Genomic DNA, 21,444 nt, shown 5'->3' with positions numbered 1-21,444 from the left:
AATGGCCAATCATAGTTAGGATAGGATAGAATTTGGGGGTGGCCAATCTGATTTCAAGGTGGGACCAGGCCACCCCTGTCAACTCCTGTAGACATGTCCCTGCAAGGAGAAGATGGAGGCATAGGAAATCATTGAAATGTAATATCAAATTCATAAGTATATAGAAAAAAAATCATGGAATGAGTGAATAAGTGTTCTCTAAGAATGCTGAATTTAAAGTGTTGACTCTCAGAAAACAGACATTACATCATAGTATTCTTTTAATGACACCCCAGAACATGAAAAAAAACCTGCCTCTCTTTTTTGACTTTGCCGATGTTGGCAAAAATCCTCCTCTACTGACCTACTTTTGAATCCACAACAGTGATACAGAGGGGCTTTTGGAGTGACTCAGCAGGCTCCCACCACATGGCTGCAAAAAATCTGGTTCGAACATCTGAACAGGAAAGGAAGACTTGGAGCTTACATGTGTAATTTGTGCTTTATTATGCGAACAAAACAACCAAAATATAGAATCATGCATCGTCATCAAATAAAACAGGGTTACAGTGGCTTCATGTGGGGTGTGGGCATCCAAATCTGAGGTAGACTGGGGGCAGAAAAACCTCTCCGTGAAATATAGGAGAGCGAAAATATAAAATAATACTGACTGCTAAGACAGATCTCAAAACGTTCCATCGATAACAACATAACACAGCCACCAATACTGTCAAAACCAACCAACAGAAGATTAAAAAAAGTCTCAGTGAAGCAAATCATTTGTTTTTGTGTTCTTCCAATGATGAACATTCATATTTAAATCCTCACACAGTTTCAGTCGGTTGAAAAGAACGACTGAAACAGATGTGTGTGCAGATTATACGGGCACCAGTTTACCATTAAAACACGTCTCTGATTTTCAAATATAGGAATGGCAGCTTTTAAATGTATGTACACGTTCCATCTTTATCAAGAAGATCTCCATTTTTATTGTTTCTGATGTAGTTTTCTCTTACAGCTACATACAAAATATATCACTTGATTTCAGTTATAAGTATATATTTTTACATTTGTAGTTGAAATACATAACATTCTTACAAGTTTCACAGGCTTCACAGCCGACTCTTGCAACATGATTTACTTGCTCGGGGGGGATTTTTGTGTAAACTGTTTCCACTCCCATCCAATCAAAGCTTCTAAATATTCAGCAAAAGTTATATGTTCATTATACCGAATAACTCGCCCTCTGGCTGCTATTCAGACCATTTTCTATCAAAGTGATTGCGCTAACAGAAGGTGCAGTGGGACCTTGCATCTAGCCTCCTATGAAAGAGAAAAACCTGAACATGAAGTCCTTCAGTTTAGAAGAGTTCCATAAAGCTGTGCCTTGGTCAGACTGTCCTTTCTGGAAAGTCCCAGGGAGCCAAATTTGGGGTTATACGGAGGAGGAGGAGGGGCTGGGACCGGTGGCGGGGACTGGCTCACCTGTGGGGGCAGGCTGTGCATCTCCACCTGGTAGTGCTGCAGCTCTGCCGCCATCTCCAGGGTCCTCTGGTTCAGGGACTCGGTGGAGCTGTTGGGGCTGGGGTCTACGTAATCCGCGCTCTGCCCTCCAGCTGCCACAGGCCCCTCCCTCTCTTTGGAGCTGGACCCTGAGTGGTAAAGGCTGTGCTCGGACCCCTGACTGTCCTCAGCCCGGTACAAGTGGGCTTGGCTGTGAGCATGCCCTAAACCCGGGCTGCATTCAGGACTAGGGCTTGCAGCTACCCACCCAGAATCCATTGCACCGCCTGCCTGATGGTAGAGATCAGCCCCTTCCTGGAAGCTGCTGTAGAGCGGCCCGAGCCGGATCTTTGCCGGCCGAACGGAGAAGTGCTGCTCCGAGAAGCTGTAGGGGGAAGCTCGGCCGGGGCTGCGGTACGAGTGGGCGCTCAGGTCCTCTACGCTAAGCTGCCTCCATCTTCCAATCAGCTCCTCCTCCTCGGGGGCCAAAGTGCTGCCTCGACGGCTGTCTCCATAGGCCACGCTCGGGGATGAGGAGGGCGGGAGCGGCTCGTAGGGCTCGCTGAAACAGGACGACATGGTGCGGCTGTAGACGGGTGAGCTGCCGTTCTGGTGGTGGCTCAGCTCTGTCTGCTGGAAGGGATGAGCGTTGGCAAAGCCTCTCGGGCTGTCCCTCTCCCAGGATGAGTCACTCTTCCTCTCATAATCTCCTGCATCTCTCCACTCCATGTAGAGGGAGTGGTGGTGTGGGGATGAAGCAGCACTGCTGGGCGGGCCATTGCCTTTGTCTTCAGACCCCCCTCCGCTGAAACTGGAGTAGGAGCTGGATCCTGCGCCAAGAGGTGGAGGGAATTTGGCAAAGTGTTCCTGTGAGAACCCGGCCCTTAACCCTACTGAGCCCTCCTCTGGGTTGCTGTCGGTGGAGTTTTGGGGTCCGTACAGCAGCTTTCTCTGACCGTGGAGGTCCATGCTGGGCCTGCGCTCACGGTGCCGATCTTCAGGGCAGTACAGAGCCGTGTCGCTGCTGTACAGGTCTGATTTGTAGGCAGCACGGAGCCCCAGACGCTCTCCCGGTCCCAGGCGTTCCAAGATGAAAGTGTGTTCCTGGGTTTGAGGACTGGGGGAGCGGGAGGCTTGGCTGCTGCTGCAGGCCTCATCTGGCTTCTCAAGGACTTTGGCTATGAGTGAGGCTGAGACAGAGTCGGAGTAGGTGTGACAGAGAGGAGAGTCCTCCATGTGCAGGGTTAGGCGCTCCTGGAAATCAGCAGGAAGCTACAAGGAGAGAAAAAAGAGACAGTCAGAGAAACATGTCATGTATGAAGTGTTACTCAGAAACTGTCTCACAGTCTGTACGGTCCTGTATATCAAGCAAAAGACTCTCTGGACAATCTGTCCCCACACATAGAGGGTCTACATGCCGATCTTTATCAAAGGCAAATGTAGATTTTGTGCTGTCAGTTTATTGCATGAATGTGCTGTGAATTGTTTATTCTCAGCTGTGTCAAATACTTGATTCTGATTGGTCAAAACCCCACAACAACAGTATTTAATTCTCAACAGCAAAAGCAATGCCAAGAACAACCTGATCATACAGCTCATATCAAATCAAAGGTGCCCAGCAGATTTCACCTCTACCTGTTGACACTGTGGCAAACACGTTAATGTCTACCTCAGGCTGGTCTCGAGATTTGGGAAATAATGACAGTTACTGGGCACTGATGTGAGAGCAGTCTGAGGAGCTACTGGACCCCAACCATCTCTAAGAGGGAAATGAGGAGCAACATCTTATCTAAGCTTCTGATTGTTATAAAGTAACTTAAACCATCAGCCACCCTTATGTTTTAAGGTGTTTCAGCAACAAAGCTCAGAGAAGAAAGAGAGCTGAACAAGGATGGAAACATTTGTTCTTCCCTTTCTTTTCCTTCAATCATTTTGGAACTGTGGGTTCAAAAATGGTGGATTAAAACATTTTCATAAGGGCCAGTGTGAAAAGGCTTCCCCATGTCTTTTCACATGAACCACATTCCCCCCACAGCAGAGCAATTAAGCCAAGTGTGGGCCCCCTGTGCCTGATGGGTCAGTGTGGAGCACTCGATTAGTGTCTCCACATAAAAGGGTCAATCTCACAGGTAAATTAGGATTATGCTTTGTATTTTGGTTTCCCACTTTAAAATATTTTCATTATTTGTTGTTTGAAGTTATGTCTCAGTGGGATAATTAATTTGTGGTTTCCCTTTTCCATTGGTTTACTCAAATTAGGATGGGGCCAGGGCAGGAATAAAAGAGCCGACTCACATTAACTGGGGAGATTGTTGCTGGTAACAGCCTGCTGTGAGGCTGGTGCTTTCCTGTTGTGTTTATTTGATTTTGGTGAATTAATTAAGATTTATTTTGTTATTTTGGACACTTATTGGGAGATAAAACCAATTTGTTGCTTTGCAGAGACTGCTGCCTTCTGAGCCCCTTTTTTCGGCCTACAACTTGTCTAGAAGCTTAGTCCAACACTAAAGCTGCCGATGTGTTTTGTTTTACTCCCGGGAATGACTTGGGAGTAGATTTTAAATAACAATTCTTAGGCGTAACTCTGGTTTGCAGCACAATACAATCAATTTACTTGCAGCATCATACGAAGTGATAACGTCAGCCAACAGTTTCATTCATTGAACAAACAGACAATTCAGACGCGGTTCTCCATGCCGCCTGCCGACGCAGCGTCATATCGTTCCAGCGATACAGTGGTCAAAAACCATATGCCCTTCCGGGTCAAGACACACATCTGATATGTTGGCAGTGACGTACCTATATACCTGTGCCCTAATTAACAAGACAACGACACCTAGTGGCACAATAATCAATGTGATTCACAGCTTGACCCAAGAACATGGCTCTTACAACTTGTGTTCAAACCAGTGTCTTATAAGGACACCATAATCCTTGTTGTGGTAGACTTACAAGGTGTAAATCTACAGCCAGTGTATTCCATGTTAATGATAAAATGTTTATTTTTCTTGGCAAAACCCAGCAGCAGTCCGAAATGTCAGACGATGTCAGGTTTTGCCGCCATTCATCAATGACTCCAGACCAGCTGATGGTGAAGGTTTCTCATAGTGAGACAAAAGAGATGAACATTTTTCTTTTATGGTTGTTAACATCAGCCTCAACCTCTCAAACAGCCCAAATCACACACTCTTAAGAGGCCTTGACATAAAAACTCTTGATTGTGAATTAATTCTTGCAGAAAGAAATCCAGCCTCTACTGCGTGATCGCTGCTGCGCATACAGTAGCTTGTTTAAAGTATGTCACATATCACAGTAGGTGCTTTCTGATGATGTCACCACAGCACACGCCTCTGCATCCACATGATTTGACTGAAAAAGCTGTGTTAAGAGAAACATGTAAATTAAAACCAAACCGACCTGAGCTGCCTTTGTCCGGATAAGAAAGACATCTTGCTCTATTCTGAGCATTTCTCAATAAAAAAAAAAACTCCATCCACTATCTGTGCCTCTCCATAGCAACAAGCATTAAGCCGGCACATCATCAACAGGAATCTAGTCCGTTGTTCCTAATTGGCAATGAGGGGGAAGCTAATTATAACTTTGTGGATAGAGAAAAGACAAACACCTCAGAGCGTGTGAAAATACAGTTTTTCATCACGGCTTTTATTACAGACCGGACCAAACTAAATCCCACTTAATTACTGTCCAAACATTTTTCATTTGGGCTTGTTTTGAATGAGACAATGTGCAGCGATCAGAGATGCAGGTCTAATCATTTCATACCCCTCACTGTGCTTGTTTTGCAGCAAAAAACAAAACGACTGAGGCACTTCAGTAGGCGCTGAAGAGCCGCTGCACTTCTCAAAAATGCTGCAGCATCATTCATCAATACACTGTCGATTGGCTCCCACCCCCACAGAAGCTGGTGGACATACAGCCAGTGCATATATAGCCTCTGACCCCCATTATGTTTGGCAGATTGCCGGCTGAACACATTTTCACTCTTTAACAGATCACATACTGTGTACAGTGAGGTTACGTGTGTTTGTGTGTGAGCTGTGTGTGTGTAGTATGGGGTGTTTTATGAGCCTTATGCAACCCAATGCAGTTTGCATTGATATTTCCATTCATCCATATAGACATCCTTTAACCTCATGGACTTTTGCCAGCTTCAAAATCCCCCCATCACATGGGGGCAGGCACACAGCCCAAGGCTGATGCAGCGGAAAACGGCCCCAAGTTGGCCGGGTGTTAAACTGCTCATCAATACACACATGCATCTTCTTTCGCAAGCAGCTGCAGGACAGCGTGATGAGGCCCGCCACATTTGCATTTTGCTATACTCTGTACTATTAAGCTCCTTTAAACTGCTAGCTCTGCCTCAGGTTTTTGCACAACGGCTTTCTGTCCATGCTGTTCTTTCTCTCTGTCTTTGTTTGTTTTTCTCTTCTTCTGACTTTTTGATGTTTGGAGCACCCGTGAAGTTAAAAAGTTAAATTCAAGCCCTGGGGTACCAACTTTTTGAAAGCTGGCCTCTCTCACTTCTCTCACGAAACGCTACTTTTAGCCCAAAAAAGCAAAAAGCTTTAGCTCTCCAGTCGTGCCCTCCCTGCTGTGACCTACAGCAGTCACAGTTGCACACTGTCTTGACTCTCTCCTGCCTCACACAGGGCGAGCTGACCTTCAGTTACAGTCGTGACAGCAAAATAATTTCACTCATCTTATGTAGTGAGCTGAAAATTCATGTAAGTGCTGCCTCAAATCACATCTCTTCCTCTTCAAATAGCAGCCATCTCACCAAATCTTTGCCTTTTAGTCGGCTTCTGCTGGAAATTCTCAGTGTCTCTGTAGAGCAGTCGGATTATTCTGACTCAAGTCATGTTTTTTTTTTGTCACTTTTTGGGTAACTGACTTTGTAAGAAGATATCTTGATATATTCTGTTACATTTGAATTTACTATTAAAGCTGCTGTTGGTAGTCGTGATATAAACATCAGTTTTGAGAGAGATTTCGAATGTCAACACTAACCCTCCCCTATCTGCCCCCGTAACCCCACCCACAAAAGATCGTTGTGGAGTTCTATGAGGAAGTAGTGGCTTCCCAGCCAATCAGGGCGACATAGTGGGGCCGCCACTCGACCAATCAGGACAGAAGGTCGGGGAGTAGCTCTGATTTGTCCGTCATAACGGGAACGAGGGGAATAATAACATCACTTGATACAAAGGCTTTGGAAAACAGAGGATTCACCATAATCTCAAATTACTTCACTTACAGATGAGTACCGATGGGTATTATGACCTTTTCTCCAAACCCAACAAAAAAAAGTAACGTTTTTTTACACCATTCCTACCAACAGCAACTTTAACTTGCTAATATTAATAACAAGAGTTGACCACCAAGTGTGTACTTTCAACAACCTGTTGCTAGCTAACAAGTGTCCTTATTACTGACCTCAACATTGACATACACAAACTGATCATGAACATTACTTATGCGATCTTTAAAGTCACGTATCCTTTGCAAAACGTACCATGTCATAAAACAAAAGTCGGAACCATGAATCACTCCATACAATGAAGCAATTTAGCAAGCTAGCCAGCTAACAGATCTACTTATAGTATTTGCCATCAATGACATTGGTTAGCATGCAAGCTTTGAGTTGATAGCTAGTTGTATCTTAGCTAAGTTGCATGGATGTGATGTTTGTTGCTTCATATTGTTCCCTGAGAAAGTAAACTGCATACAAGCCAAATTCCCAGCCAAATGTTTTGCTGTATAACCTAGCAAGCAATTCCCCTACACTGGCTAACTAGCTACCCTAGCTAAAGGGAAAAGAAAAACGAAGGTTCCCCAAAATGCTTTGCCATTGTTTAAAAAAAATGCTTCTTTGGTCAGAGGGGCTTTCAGGAGATTTTTAAGCCTTAGGTTTGATTATCTTTGTGTTTGGTACCAGTTGTTTGCTATTGCTAGCCGGTGTTTCAAACTATTTGTGCTTTGGAGATTTGATAGAGAAGAAGGACACTTACAATCTGAAATTTTACTCTGTTACTCTGTCACAGAAATTAGACCACTGGCTGTTATTGGTCATAGAGACAATTTAGGTTGCTTTCCTATGTTTTATATTAAAATCAGTTCTTACATTAGCATTATAAAGCAGTTATCACATGTACATTATGTGATATTGTGCATTGCAACTTTATCTGTTAAAAAACCTGAAAATTTGATGATGCTAGTTAATCATTGATAAAGTTAAAGCTCCTGTGAGGAACTTTCGGTTTGTTTTGACTCTGGTGCCTCATGTGGACAAAGTGGTGCCACTTATGTCCTCACTTATTTTGTCCTGTACATGTGTGAGTCATATTTTTTATTTCAACACTCCAGTGTATGACTCAAAAGCTTAGCCACGTGAAATGTAAACATAGGCTGTTTTGATGGTGTGCAGTTTATCCTTTCAACTGACGCCTACTCCACCTCCAGTGATTTCAGACACCAAAAATAAACACATAGAAACAGTCAGTCATTATGTGGACGGTCTGGTTTGCTTTTATAACTCATGAAGAGACATCTTTAATGTCAGTCTAAAAACTCCTAACAGGAGCTTTAAGTTGTACTTTACAAACAATAGTAAAGTCAGTGGACTTACCTCAGAGAGCTGGGCCCTGTACAGAGATTTGTTGCACTGGAGAAGCTGAGCAGCCAGGTTACAGTCCTTCCTGTACACATCCTGTCAAGCCAAAACATCAAAGTAACACAAAATAATGATGTGATTAATATTAACTATTCCTTGTGATTAGTGTCATCAAGTGCACTGATACGTTTTCACTTTACTGTACGCCAAAAATGACTCTGCCTGCTTTTCTTTTAAAGGAAGAATCAGATTGTTAGGAGCTGCAAAATGTCAAGTCAAGTCCATTTTAATGACATAGCCCAGTTTCACAAATAGGCCTTAGGGGGTTTTAGAATATGTGCAACATGGCAACCCCTTGATTCAGACCTGAGAGAAGGAAAAAGAAGGGTATCGAAATGTTTGGGTTTGAGGAGTGTATTTCTGGACAACCACGAAAATGACGTTTGAGGAAACATTCATTGCAATGAACCTGATTCTGAAGACTGAAACCTTCCCTGTTTGTTAGCAATATGATTTGATCTGACTTTATAATTTGGCATTCGAGTAAATATATTGTGACGACCCCTGCTTGTTTGACTATGCTGGTGTTTATTCTAATATGCATATGTTTCCTTGAGAAGCCTGGAGTGATGCTGATTGGCTGCATCCCCTCAGATTTGGCGCACCTGGGCCCGGTGTGCCATCTCCGATAAAAGGCCGACTTCCTGCTTTCTCACTCTCCCCATACCAGACCAACTTGCTTCAGTTGGACTTTTGTGTTAGTGCACTCATCAACACCTCTTATTATACATATTCACATATCCACATGCACACTACTGATCTTACAGACTCTACATACCCCATATTCATTGTTATCATTTGTTTATCTCTTTTACTTTTATAAAAAAATTAGTTGAGTTTCTTTAATTTGTTTGTTGTCCTCTTATCTTTTTGCCATTGCTCCCTAGCCGGGCTATGACAATATCCTTACAGAAAAACGAATTTAAGGGCTTCAGTGTGGTTTACATTAAGAGCAGTTCGTCCAATCAGGGCACTAAAAACTAATCACAACTGATGCTTCAAGTGAGGAAAGACAGGCTAAAATATGACTGATATACTGTGGTCTCTCTTCCTGGATTGAGACAGAAGGCTGGCTGCAGAATTTTGGATTATTTGCATGTGGGACAAGGAGGACGGGCTGATCCCAGTACACAGGGAATTATCCAGCATTAAAGCCATGTGGGGATGAAAGCATGTTGACTAAGCCGATTGTTTTTTGGTTGAGCGCAGAAATTCCCTTTCAAAGACAATAGCACTAATATGAGGCTAATATGAGTTATTTGACTCTCTTGAGCTGGAAACATAAAGAGCTGAATGAACTTAGCAGCCGGATGTTTTCAGGGCTCTTACATTGTCTTCTCGGAGCTTCTCGATGGTGAGCTTGGCCTCCATCAGGTGGTTGTTGAGGACGATGATCTCTCTGCTCAGAGCTCGCTTCTCGTCGTCATGATGCTGAGACTGAGGACAAGAGAGTTGATTTAGAACCAGGAAGGGTTAAGAGAAGACAACATTTATTAAGAAGAAGTTTTGCAAAGTTTTTTAGAGTGGTCACTCTAATGATTTTGTCACTTTAAGTAAAATGAAACAGGATACACCCACAAAGACAGTTTTTTGTCATGAGAAATTAACTTTAGGTGACCTACAGAAAATAGTTTTTCTTTTTTTGCCTGCTGATGAAGAAAGAGACGTCTGTACGGTACGGATGCACTGATCAGACTTCTTCAGTCAGGATACAGATCACAAAATAAATATCCAAAACTGCAGTGATACAGGTAATAATGCCAACACTGATATTGTAGGAGCCATATTCTACTTTATTTTCATTTGTATAGTTTGTTAATTTTCTGTATTTTAGTTGGTGCCCATGCACACGGGGAAAAAGACGTGTCATGGCGCATACCGTCATTGACCACAGGCTCAGAAAATATTGGCATTTGACTAAGTTTAAAGTAACTTGAGCCAGAAAAGATTATTTCATTTTATACATGTATTGATTTATTTTTGCAATAAAAACTTCAAGCAACTTGGAACCATCGCTCACTAGATTATTTTGTTTGAGTGATGCCTGCATGTGTGATGCAGATGCCCTGTACTCCCTATGGTAAAGACAATAGGACTGAGAAAAGGTTATAAGACAAACCTGATTTTTAAAGTTTTTGCCACTTGAGATATCATTACTGTTTTTCTGACACCCTCTTAGAAAGCATACTCTAGGCCCTCAACATTAACATTTTGTATAAAACTGTAAAATCAGGTCTGAACATCCAAGATATAATTTCAATCAATTTTCAACATTGCTAAAATTTGTTCAAAACATCAATGTGTCAGAAAACAACAACAATCATTTTGACACATTGTGTATCTTAGGGATGAAAGGATGACAGAAACCTCCAAAGTAAAGGCTGATTTATACTTCTGCGTCTCCCCTACGCAGCAGGGGCTGACGCGGACATGAGCCCAACATACTTGTGCGTTGGTGTGTCCGTGTCGCGCAGCAATTCTCCGCCGAAACGCTTGAGGGCAGTGTGGTCTCTCTGATAGCCGGTCGCCTGCTTCCGGTCCCGCTACGATCTCTGTTTACTTTTCCACAGAGATTCAGAGCGTGTTCTGTTAATCTACAGCTGATACATGTTGCTGTTTATCATACAGACATGATTACATGAAGAATAGAGAGGAGGAGATTGAATACACGGCCGATGTGCGGCCGATGTCCGGGATCCCGGAAGTGATATGAATGCGGGAAAGACAAAGTTGCCGAGCGGACCAATCACAGGGCTTGCGGTCCGCGTCGGCTCTACGCGTAGTTACATTTTGGAGGAGGTGCACGTCAGCTACGTGCATAGGCCTCGGCGTAGGTATGGGAGCTACGCGGACCCCAGGCGTAGGGTACGCCATCGATTCAAAGCAGAAGTATAAATCAGCCTTAATGTTCCAGCAGTTGAAATCCCATCTACTCAAAGATATAACTTCAATTCAAATCCAAACTTTTTTTGTCCCGGTACAGTGGACTAAAAGTATCCCACAATGCAACAGTGGAAGTTATGAACAACTAAGGGCTTCTAACCAAGCACTGTACATCATTATGGGTTGAAGATAACAGAAATGAAGTCATAAGCATTGCAGAGAAAATTACCCAAATGCAGTCCAAAAACATTATATAAGACACAGTCCTATTTTGGGGGACTCCCGCAGGAAATAGGTTTAATCCGTTCCTATGTGAAGACTTCCACTGCATCAGCAATGTGCAGCTTCTATGTAGATGTGTAGCTCTATCTATAGTAGTAGTAGTATGGTAGTTGAGAACACCCCAAGGTAGCATTGATAATTGTGAGGTACAGATGGACTCACTACCCGCAGAGACTAGCACCATCCCCCTCCACTGGTCACCAGTTGTCTTAAATTGAGGAGTCTTTTCAATCAAACCAGCACTACACAAAGTTTATTTACTTAATAGTATACCACCACTTTCTTTAAATGTACAATTATGATTTAACAAGGAAGAAAAGCTGTCGGCCTGCTGATGTGGACAATCCAGATTCCAGCTGCTAAGGACGTGCCAGCATCTACAACTACTACTATCTGTCTCACCACTATCCTCTCTCTCTCTCTTTTCATCTCCTCTATCCCTCTTTCCAACCCCAACCTGGTCTCAGCAGATGGCTGTCTGACATGAGTCTGGTCCCGCTCGAGGTTTCTGCCTGTTAAAGGAAGTTTGTCCTTGCCGCTGTAACTTGCTAAATGCTGCAAAGTGCTCTGCTCATGGTGGATTAAGATGAGATCAGACTGAGTCCTGTCTGTAAGATTGGACTTGATCTTATCCTGTCACATGAAACTGCACTACCTTCTGGGTAAAATACCAACACAATGAAATACCTCTCTCTGCATTTTACTGTACACTGGTAAACTGGTTGCACCGGTGCATTAGGTGCAGCCCACTTTTTTTTGGCAACAAAAAATAATCATTATGTTATTAAAAGTGCATTTTACAGTAATTTATAGTTTGATATGGAGGGAGTGATGAATGTGTGAAAGATTTTGGACACTATCATGTGCCTTTGAGCAGCACATTGATTTTTAATCTCAGTTTTGGATCAATGCATCCCTACTAGCAATTCAAAGTTTGCCATCAGGAGGGACGTGTCTTTTTTTCTTTATAAATGTCTATTTCTTTCTCCATTTCACAAGTATACACTGTGAGTGTCCATGAACAGCACCAAAATAGTTTGAAGTAGTTACACCATGGCATCTGCGACAACAAAATGTGTCCTTGTGTTGTTGTGAGCGTACAGAAATGTGTCCCTTTCCCTCCAGTCTGTTCATTGTGCTGTAGCTCTCTGAGTAGAAGCACAATCAAAGTATATCACTATGTTTATCTGTCTTGTAATTACGTTCTCTATCGCTGTGCGGGGCCAAGGGGTCAGATGAGTTTGTGGCACCTCTGGAGTAAACAAGCTTTTACAATTTGCAGAGAGACTTACTCAGCACCTCTCTCAGCCTTGAGGAGGGACTACGTGAGAGGAATCGATAACAGCTGATGAGGACACTTCAGGAGATGAAAAAAAAAACTGATGGCTTTTATTTTGAAAAGTTACAAAACCATTTGTTCTCCTCGCATAGAAAGCCATGTGACCTTTAACTCTTTATCAAACCAGCATCCTGTTGCTTTGGTATTATCATTACGGCAGGGATCATTATCTTGTCCTGTAACAAAACCCCTTCAGTGAGCATTTTTCAGCCGTCTTTTCAGCAGCAACGACACCTGATTGTCATACAGTGTTCTCAGGAGGGCCGGTTAATTGCATCTTTCTAGCAGCAAAAGCAATGTCTGACAAATGAAGTGAGGTGCGGTACACTGAGGAACAATAGGTTTGCTATCACTCTGCTATTGGAAGGAGGACAGCAAATTGTAATAAGCCGTAATTAATGTCAGTGGCACCAACAGAGGGGCAGATTCATATTCAAATTGGCTCTCCAAGTGTTTAGCGCCATGACTGAACCCCATGCTTCTTTTTCCTTTGTGTGTTCAGGTACTTAACAGAATCTACAGGAATTCATATGAATGCAGGAAAAACACACACAGACTGAAACACAGTCTGCTGCTTAACACTTACATCTCTGTGGATCTTCTCCTCCAGGTCTTGGTTGATCCTCTGCAGTGCTGAGTAGCTGCTTTGTATTCTAAATGACATGACAAACAACATAGATCACAAGCAGATAATAGTTAAATGTACAGTAGCAGAGAGATAAAACATGGATGGCACAACAGTTTCCCTGAAGTGACACCAAAACCTTTAGAGCTCCCCCTGGTGACTGGTTGTAGAGTTGGTCAAAATAGCAGACTGAAGGCTCTTGAGGAAGATGCTTCAGTTTGTAAATGCTTTGACTGATGACTTTTGTTCTGAAACCCATGATATGTTGTCATGTTTTAGAATTATGTGTTGTTTGTCTGTAACTTTTCTGGAATGTGCTGCTGCTGATCTTGGCCAGGACACACTTGAAAAAAGAGATTTTTAATCTCAATGTGTTGAGATTGGTTCTCCTGGTTAAATAAAATAAAATAAAATAAAATAAAATAAAATAAAATAAAATAAATAAATAAAGCCAACCTCCTCCATGTAAACAGATGGGACATGGGTCAAATTAGGACATTAAAATATACGTTAAATACATTTTCTCAAGCTAGCTTTTTGTCATAGCAGGTACGTGTTTATTTTGAAGAGAACTTTTGTTTTAATGAGTAATCTGATGTTAAAAAAGAGGGAGCTCCTGCAGTGTTCTTTAGTGTTTTAGCAGAGGAAGGCATGAGAAACATGACACCTAACTTTCCATAATCATTGGTGTCCGCTTCAGATCAACACAAAAATCTGCTCTTCTGCAAACTGTACCCACCTGAGGAATCTTTAAAATGTTATGGGTGTGTTAAATGTTTATTTTGGATAGCAAACAAGCTAGCTTCAGTGCATGCCTTTCCTCCAAATGATGTCACGAGTACAACATGTCCACAACAGGACTGTATTTTGGCCTCACTTTTTAAAACGTGAGTAGACATTTGTATATATCTTAAATTTGTATTCTATCTTTATTTATCTATCTTTATTTTTTACTTATTTTACTTATTTAAACATTTTGTTGATTCAATCTATCTATCTATCTATCTATCTATCTATCTATCTATCTATCTATCTATCTATCTATCTATCTATCTATCTATCTTATCTTATCTTATCTTATCTTACACAGACGATGCTCCAAAGTAAGAAAACAAGCTGTATACAGAGACAGCGAGTTCATTTGCAAAAACAAATTTCTTTTTAATATAGATTTTTAATACATTTACATTTTTAAGATACCTCTGATTAGTAATGTTGTTTTGACTTAGTCAAAGCCACCCAACTTCAATTGATTGATAATACCTAAAGCTAGTAATAGAAAAAATGTGTTTTTTGAAACATTTTTAAATTTTTTTTAAAGTGAGTTATCTGTTTTTGCAAATGAACTCTTCAGTTGCAGCTTATTGCACCTCTGTCAGTAAACCCTACTCTACTGATATGAGGATGTACTGAAATGTTTGTTTAGTTTTTGATCCAGAAGCCAGACACATACTGTGAAAGTATGGCAACATATGAGCAACATACAGGGATAAAATCACTGAATTGCTCACTACCTTTCAGGGGAACTTTGGCAACGTGGTCACGAAAAAAGTGAAACATTCTCAAGATGATAAAAGAGACACAATGAGGTCTAATTTCCCTGCATTTCCTGCGCATTGTGTGGAACTCCTGTGAAATTGCGAAGACCTGAGAAGAATAGAAATGCTCTCTTTTTCATCCAGGATATAAGGGTCTCTTTCTGGAACCTCTGCAGTATATTACATCCCCACTCAATTTTGAAGTAGTGTTCACTGGACCAGAACCAGAGGACGGACTAACTGAAGATGCCCATGAGTAAAAAAATGAATGTTTCAAAGTTCAGTGCAGTCCTTCATGGCACACAAAGGCAGTGGAAATAGAGCAGGGAGTCTGGTCTGACTGGATCAGGTTTTTAGAAATGACTGTTTAGCTGCTGTTTGTGTAAAAGCATGTGTGACTGACTGACTAATGTTGATGTTAAAGCTGGTGGAGTTCTTCTACAAGGATTTAAACTTTGGGACTTTCACTTTTAAGGTATTTTGGTAGTACTTGTAGCACTTCTACGTAATGCACTGCAAACACTGAAATCTAAGTAAGATTGAATATCTCAGATATGGGTGAAATTAGCTTTTTGCTACATATTAAGTGTAAATTGACACTTAATATTTAAACATGTAACATTCCAAACCGTTTCAAACTGAAATAATTACATTCAGATAAGTTCTTCCAAATTAAAAGGCAGAAAATGATCCTACATAATGAGAAATATATTCTTAACTTTTGTCTTTCCATCAAGAAAAATAAATTAGTTTTTAGTATAACTTTATTGGTTTCAAGAAATCTAATGCCTAGTGGGTGTCATTATGCCAAGATAATGGCATTAGGGCGTGCAACTTAACCATTAGGCTAAGTCCGCGCCCATGAAGCGGTTGGCCTGGGTTCGAATCCAGCCTGTGTCCTCTTTCCCTCATGTCGTTCCCCCACTCTCTCCCACTTTCCTGTACTATCCACTGTCCTCTCCTGTTAAATAAAAAGTGTAAAAGCCCCAAAAAATAAAAATAAAAGATAATGGCATCAGCATTTACTTAATTTAAGAATATTTTTCAACATATTGAGAAAAGAGGTCTCATATTTTTTATTTCTATCAAGAAAAATACACTTATTTGTTAAAATACACTAATTTTAAGGTATTTCTGGGTTCATTGAGGTTAGATATTTTTACTTGTTTTGGAAAGTCTTGATAAGCCAAATTTTCTTGTTCTGTTGGTAGATCATTTTGCTTAGTTTAAGTAATATACCCCCAATTTTTGTATATCTTTTCTTGTTTTTGAAGGCTGGCTTTTTGCAGTGTGGTAATGAGCTATGTCCCTTTTTTATTTAGGTGTTGCACAGTTTGGGGACCCACCTGCGCAGTTTATCAGTAAACTTGTCCAGCTCCTCCTGTGCTCGGCGCAGCTCCGTCTCTAGGTACTGCCGCGTGGAGTCGAACTCGCTCTGCAGCAGCTCCAGCTTGTGTGTTGTGTAGGAAAGTCTTTTCCTTAAGTCCTCCTTCTGCTCCAGCAGTGAGCTGCACACACAGACACATAGAGAGAGACACACACACACACAGCAGATGACTGTGTTCAGGGCATATGGAGGAGCTTGTAACTTAAGTATATGCGTTTCTAAATGGACTTGCATGGGGCTACATATCTTTTTTAATGCACCCCTGAACGGCCATGCAGCGGTGATGAGAACATCATGAGAGGGTGATAAAAGCTGAACAACTGTGTGAGAAAGTGCTTTGTGTGGTGAAAACATGGGACAAAAACACAGATCTCTAATTAAAAAATCCAAGCAGGGGTGAGCAAGGAGCTTCTTAAGTCATCATATCTTTGAGCGTTGGATCTCTCGTTCTGCATTTAAGCTCTGCAGCACATCACAGAAACCCAATCAGCAGTGAGATTGGAAAAAAGAAAGGGTGTTCTCTGTGATGAAATATGAGCCAATGAACTCTAATACATCACATGAATAGACTGTGAAGGCTCAGATTTACTGAACAGCAATACCCCCAATGTGTAATTCAGTGAGACAGCACAATGATGACTATTTTCAGAGCATGTGCATTACCTGGCCTCCAATCTAATAAAAGGGCAAGTGTGAGTGGGAAAAGAGGAAATGTCTGTTGCTGTGATGGATCTGAATGTGCACGGCTGGGCTTAATGGACCCTGTATTGACGGACAGATGGAGAAAGGAGGGTAATGACTCTATCTGCAGGCGGATAACAGATAGCCAGATAGAGAGAGGATGGAGATGTGGTCACATTGCTCTTTTCACTTCCTCTCTTAGTCTCTCTTTTAACGAGATCAAAGATACAGACGGAGGGGGCTGAGGAAGAGCGAATAATAACAATAATAAACAGGGGCCGGTTCTTTTGAATGCTGCAGGTCACTGAATGAAGGTAGCATCCAGTATTCAGCTCATCAGTATGCGCTGGCTGTTTCTGTAATCAGTGGAATAAAAAGCAGACTGGGTCAGTCCACACTGTTTTCAGAAATACAGCACACTAAATATTAAGTCTAGCCGTTTCTCTGCTGCTTTGTTGACATTTAGGCAAACGGAATGGATTATTAATTTAACACAATCAGACTAACACTAATAGATGTTGCAGATTTGAGCTGGTTTCCAATCTTAAAATCCAAAAGACACATTTGTTTACACCTATCTATCTTTTCTTGCATCACTGTTGTTTCTTCTGCACACAATACCACAACAAATGTATGTATGTGGTCGCTGCAGCAGATTTGTGTTGCAATTAAATACTCATTTGTCAAAGACAGAGCTGCTTTGAAGGCAGAAGTCTTGATAGTTGATTTAAATTTCAGCAGGCTGAGTAAAAGAAACCATTGTGGCCTTGAATCTTCATATTTTAACATCAATTGAGATCATTTCTTCAGCTATGAACAATTTGGTTTATGACAAACGTGCACAGCTGGACTACGAAGACAGATTTATAAAATTAAATATGAATCACACAATTTAGGTGGCCAGTGCTTTGTTTTCAGGGTCTTACGCAAACATTGTAAACCAGTTACAGTCAGGAAAACTGTTCCCCGCCTGCAAGTTTAAGGCTGAAAGTTTCTAGAAAAAACATCAGTATGCTATAAGCTGTAGGGGAGCGTTCCTATGTTCCCACAGCCCTGTGTTCCCACATTCTGCTGCTGATCGAAATGAAATTACTCAATTATTCATTCATTAATTGACTGTAAAGTGCTTCCAAAAATTCTTGTGGGAGGATAGGGCTTAAATTAAAGGGAAATGTAGGAACACGACCACATTTCGAAAATGTCATAGAAATGTAGGAACATAGGGCTGTGGGAACATAGGGCTGTGGGACCATTGGGCTGTGGGACCATTGGGCTGTGGGAACATAGGGATGACTCCAGCTGTAGGTTAGAGGTTTAAAGATAAACATTCAAACATTTTTTGAGAACATAAAAACCCCTTTAGAGATCCCCTTAATGAATCACTTCGCGAGACAAAACCCACATAGCAGATAAGTCTGGGCCAGATCTGGCGTCAAGCCGGCACCGCTGGCTGACTGCTGGCATGGCAAGTGGTATGTCAACCGGATGTGGGCCAGGTCTGGCAATGATGGCATTGTATATATGATGGCATGCCACATCTGGCCCGATTGTGGCTTGGTTTATGTGGCCCAGATCTGTCCATGCCGCATCTGGGCCGATTAAGGTTGAGCTTGGGATTAAGCTGGCCCATGTGTAGGCCGTCTCTGGCAAACTATATATGGGCCACTTAAGGGCCATCATTCTTTGCGGTATGTTGGCCGAGTCTAAGTGTATTGTTGGCCAGAACCGGGCCAGACCAAGTTTGCTATGTGGGAAGCCACAAATTCCAAAATAACTGTCATGTCAGCCAGCGAGTTTTCACGTTAGCTAAATTGTGCTGAATGCTAATGTTACCTCTGTTGGAGGTTTGTTTAAAAATATGCTCAATGTCCCTCCAGATTTTCACTTTCCATTACCTTTTGAGTTTCAAATCAATCGATAATCAGCAAAAACAGTTTTCCCTGCAGATTTATCGCTGCAAGTTTCTAGAAAACACATCAGTATGCTGTTAGCCGTAGGTGAGATGTTTGTACGTACTAGCTGAGTTAAACATACAAACATTTCTGAGTACGTAAAACCCTTCAAATATCACCTTTAAGAATCATTTCACAAGAGGGAAGCCACAAATTACGAGCTGACAGTCATGTAAGCTAGCTAGTTTTTACGTTAGCTTGGAATTGGGTGAATGCTAACATCAGCTGTGTTGACTAATGTTTTAAAGATCACCTTCATGTATCACTTTAAGTGTGCTGAATGCTAATGTTACCTCTGTTGGAGGTTCGTTTAAAAATATGCTCAATGTCCCTCCAGATTTTCCCTTTCGATTTCCTTTTGAGTTTCAAATCAATCAATAATCATCAAAAACTCTCTTTCTTGCAGATTTAACACTGTAAGTTTCTAGAAAAAACATCAGTACGCTTTTAGCCGTAGGTGAAATGTTCGTACGTATCAGCTGAGATAAACATACAAATATTTTTGAGTACATAAGACCCTTTATGGATCACCTTTATGAATCAATTCACAAGAGGAAAGCCACAAATTACTAGCTAACAGTCATGTAAGCTAGCTAGTTTTCACGTTAGCTTGGAATTGGTTGAATGCTAACATCAGCTGTGTTGACTAATGTTTTAAAGATCACCTTCATATATCACTTTAAGATAATATTAAGGAATAAAGGAGCTTAACTTTACAAATTACATGGCTATAATTTAAAATAAAAGCCCATTAACCTTATTTTTGTTAGCTAACTTGTGTCTCTTAAGCTATTTATTGCTTGATTAGATATTTCTGCTCTTCACCAAGAAATGTTTGTATAATTAAAACTGCAGCTTCCACTAAAAATCCCTAAATACAGCATTACTTTAAGCTAAATTCTAAGCTAATGTAGCACTTTTTTGGTTCAGATTAAATATATGCCAGTTTCACACAGGATGTGGAATATTGTTTATTTTCAGCCACTGCATCTCCAACCCAGCCAGTGAGTAAAAACAACACCTGCCTGCCTACAGAGTGATTCAATGAATGTCTGAACTGTTTGTCATTTCAGTGCATTATAACCCGGCAGCCCCCACCTCCTGCCTCTCTTTGATTGGCGTGTGTTCGCAGGGGAGTACAGGTGTTTGTTGTTTGATATGGGATGAGTTTACGTGAAGTAGCTCCAGGGATGAAAAAAAAATCCCCCATTAGTGACCTCCTCTGCGAGCGGGAGCTGAGTCAGACGTAATGAGTGCTTTCACTGCGGTGAGATGAGATGACGAGGCAGCATGACTCCTGGCGCTCAGAGAGGCGAGATGAGGCAGTTTCAGCACCGCTGGGCGACAAGAGGACACACCTCGTGGGCGGATGAACGGACAAACAGATAGAAAAACGAGGACGGATGGAAAGATGGCGTCTGGAGATTCACTCTTACCTCTTTTTGGGATGTTTGCCGCCATTTCGGGGAACTTTTAAGGCAGTTTTGCCAATGTATATCTTTTTCATGGTTTGTCTGTGTTCCTTCCCTCTCATGTGTTTAAAGGGGTCGCCCGCAGGGAGCCGTCATGTGTTTTTAGATCCCCAAAGGAGACCAGCTAAGTCTGGCCTGCAGAGTTACTGAGTGTTCTACATGTGGTGACCCTGCCAAACAAAGCAAACACACAGGATGGCAACTATTAGCAACTATGCTACATCCAGGGAATCCTGTTTTGAGCACAAATTGGACATACATTCTGCAGTGATAGTCATTTTTTTGGAAAAATTCCCAACCGTTCGGTCCTTGACAGAGTAAGGAAAGCTGAAACAGCATAAAACGCTGCACTCAATTCGGAAGAACACAACTTTCAAGGTTAGCAGCTCTTCAAATGTTGAAACCCCCCTTGGTGATGTAGCTTCAGGGCTAATTTTAGCTGTCTTTTGTTGTACCTTTTCCTCACAATGTCACACTATGTTGTTTCCTGCAAAGATACAGCAGAAGTAGAAATGAAAGAATCGCAGACATCAGAGGTAAATGTCAGGTTTTGGTCGTAACTCTTCAGACTTGAAGAGCAAAGGGCTTTTTTTCTGTTTGCTGCAAAGTTCAACGAAGAAATGAGGACAAATCTATAGAGGAGGGGAAGGATATACTCCACAGCTTTAACCTTTGTGGAAGTTATGCTTGCTGAATGAAAAACTATATCCTTACCTTTCAGAACTAGTGTGCTGTCTTCAATTCAAGTTGTACATGTCATGGATTTTACATTGTGGAAAATGACTTTGTTTAAAAGTCCTCGAAGACCTGGTTCTAAATAAGGTGTTTTTCTGTAACACATTATACTCAAATGATCTCCCTTTTTTTTCGCCACTGAATTCAACTCTTCAAATTTTCAACAACTCATTCTCACCTTTATTTTTCAGTGTTCATAAATTCGGAATGTGAATTTGAAGTTTTAAAAATTTGATAGACTGAATTCAGACGCCAAAATAAAAGGTTTAAATTTAACCCTCCTGTTATGTTTGTGTCTCAGGAACAGCAATAATGTTCCTGGGTCAACTTGACCCAGGGTAAATTTCGTTATCCAAAAGTGTCAGAACCCAAAAAATCCC

At 41.5% G+C, this 21,444-nt stretch overlaps 1 protein-coding gene across 1 annotated transcript; it reads right to left on the bottom strand.

Annotated features, from left to right (window-relative positions):
- Positions 1-462: 462 nt before the first annotated feature.
- On the bottom strand, positions 463-20,495 carry si:dkey-174m14.3 (uncharacterized protein LOC563117 homolog). The gene is made up of 6 exons (XM_034699763.1): positions 20,294-20,495; positions 16,184-16,345; positions 13,261-13,327; positions 9,500-9,607; positions 8,126-8,206; positions 463-2,754 (listed from the first exon to the last, which is right to left on the bottom strand). Exons 1-6 carry the CDS (start codon positions 20,389-20,391, stop codon positions 1,336-1,338), a joined length of 1,935 nt encoding a protein of 644 aa, XP_034555654.1. The 5' UTR covers positions 20,392-20,495; the 3' UTR covers positions 463-1,335.
- Between the last annotated feature and the right edge of the window lie 949 nt (positions 20,496-21,444).

Source organism: Notolabrus celidotus, chromosome 13 (genome assembly GCF_009762535.1).
Source record: "Notolabrus celidotus isolate fNotCel1 chromosome 13, fNotCel1.pri, whole genome shotgun sequence".
Classification (NCBI taxonomy): domain Eukaryota; kingdom Metazoa; phylum Chordata; class Actinopteri; order Labriformes; family Labridae; genus Notolabrus; species Notolabrus celidotus.
The sequence above is the reverse complement of the archived record's forward strand: the minus strand, read 5'-3'. Positions and strand labels throughout refer to the sequence as shown.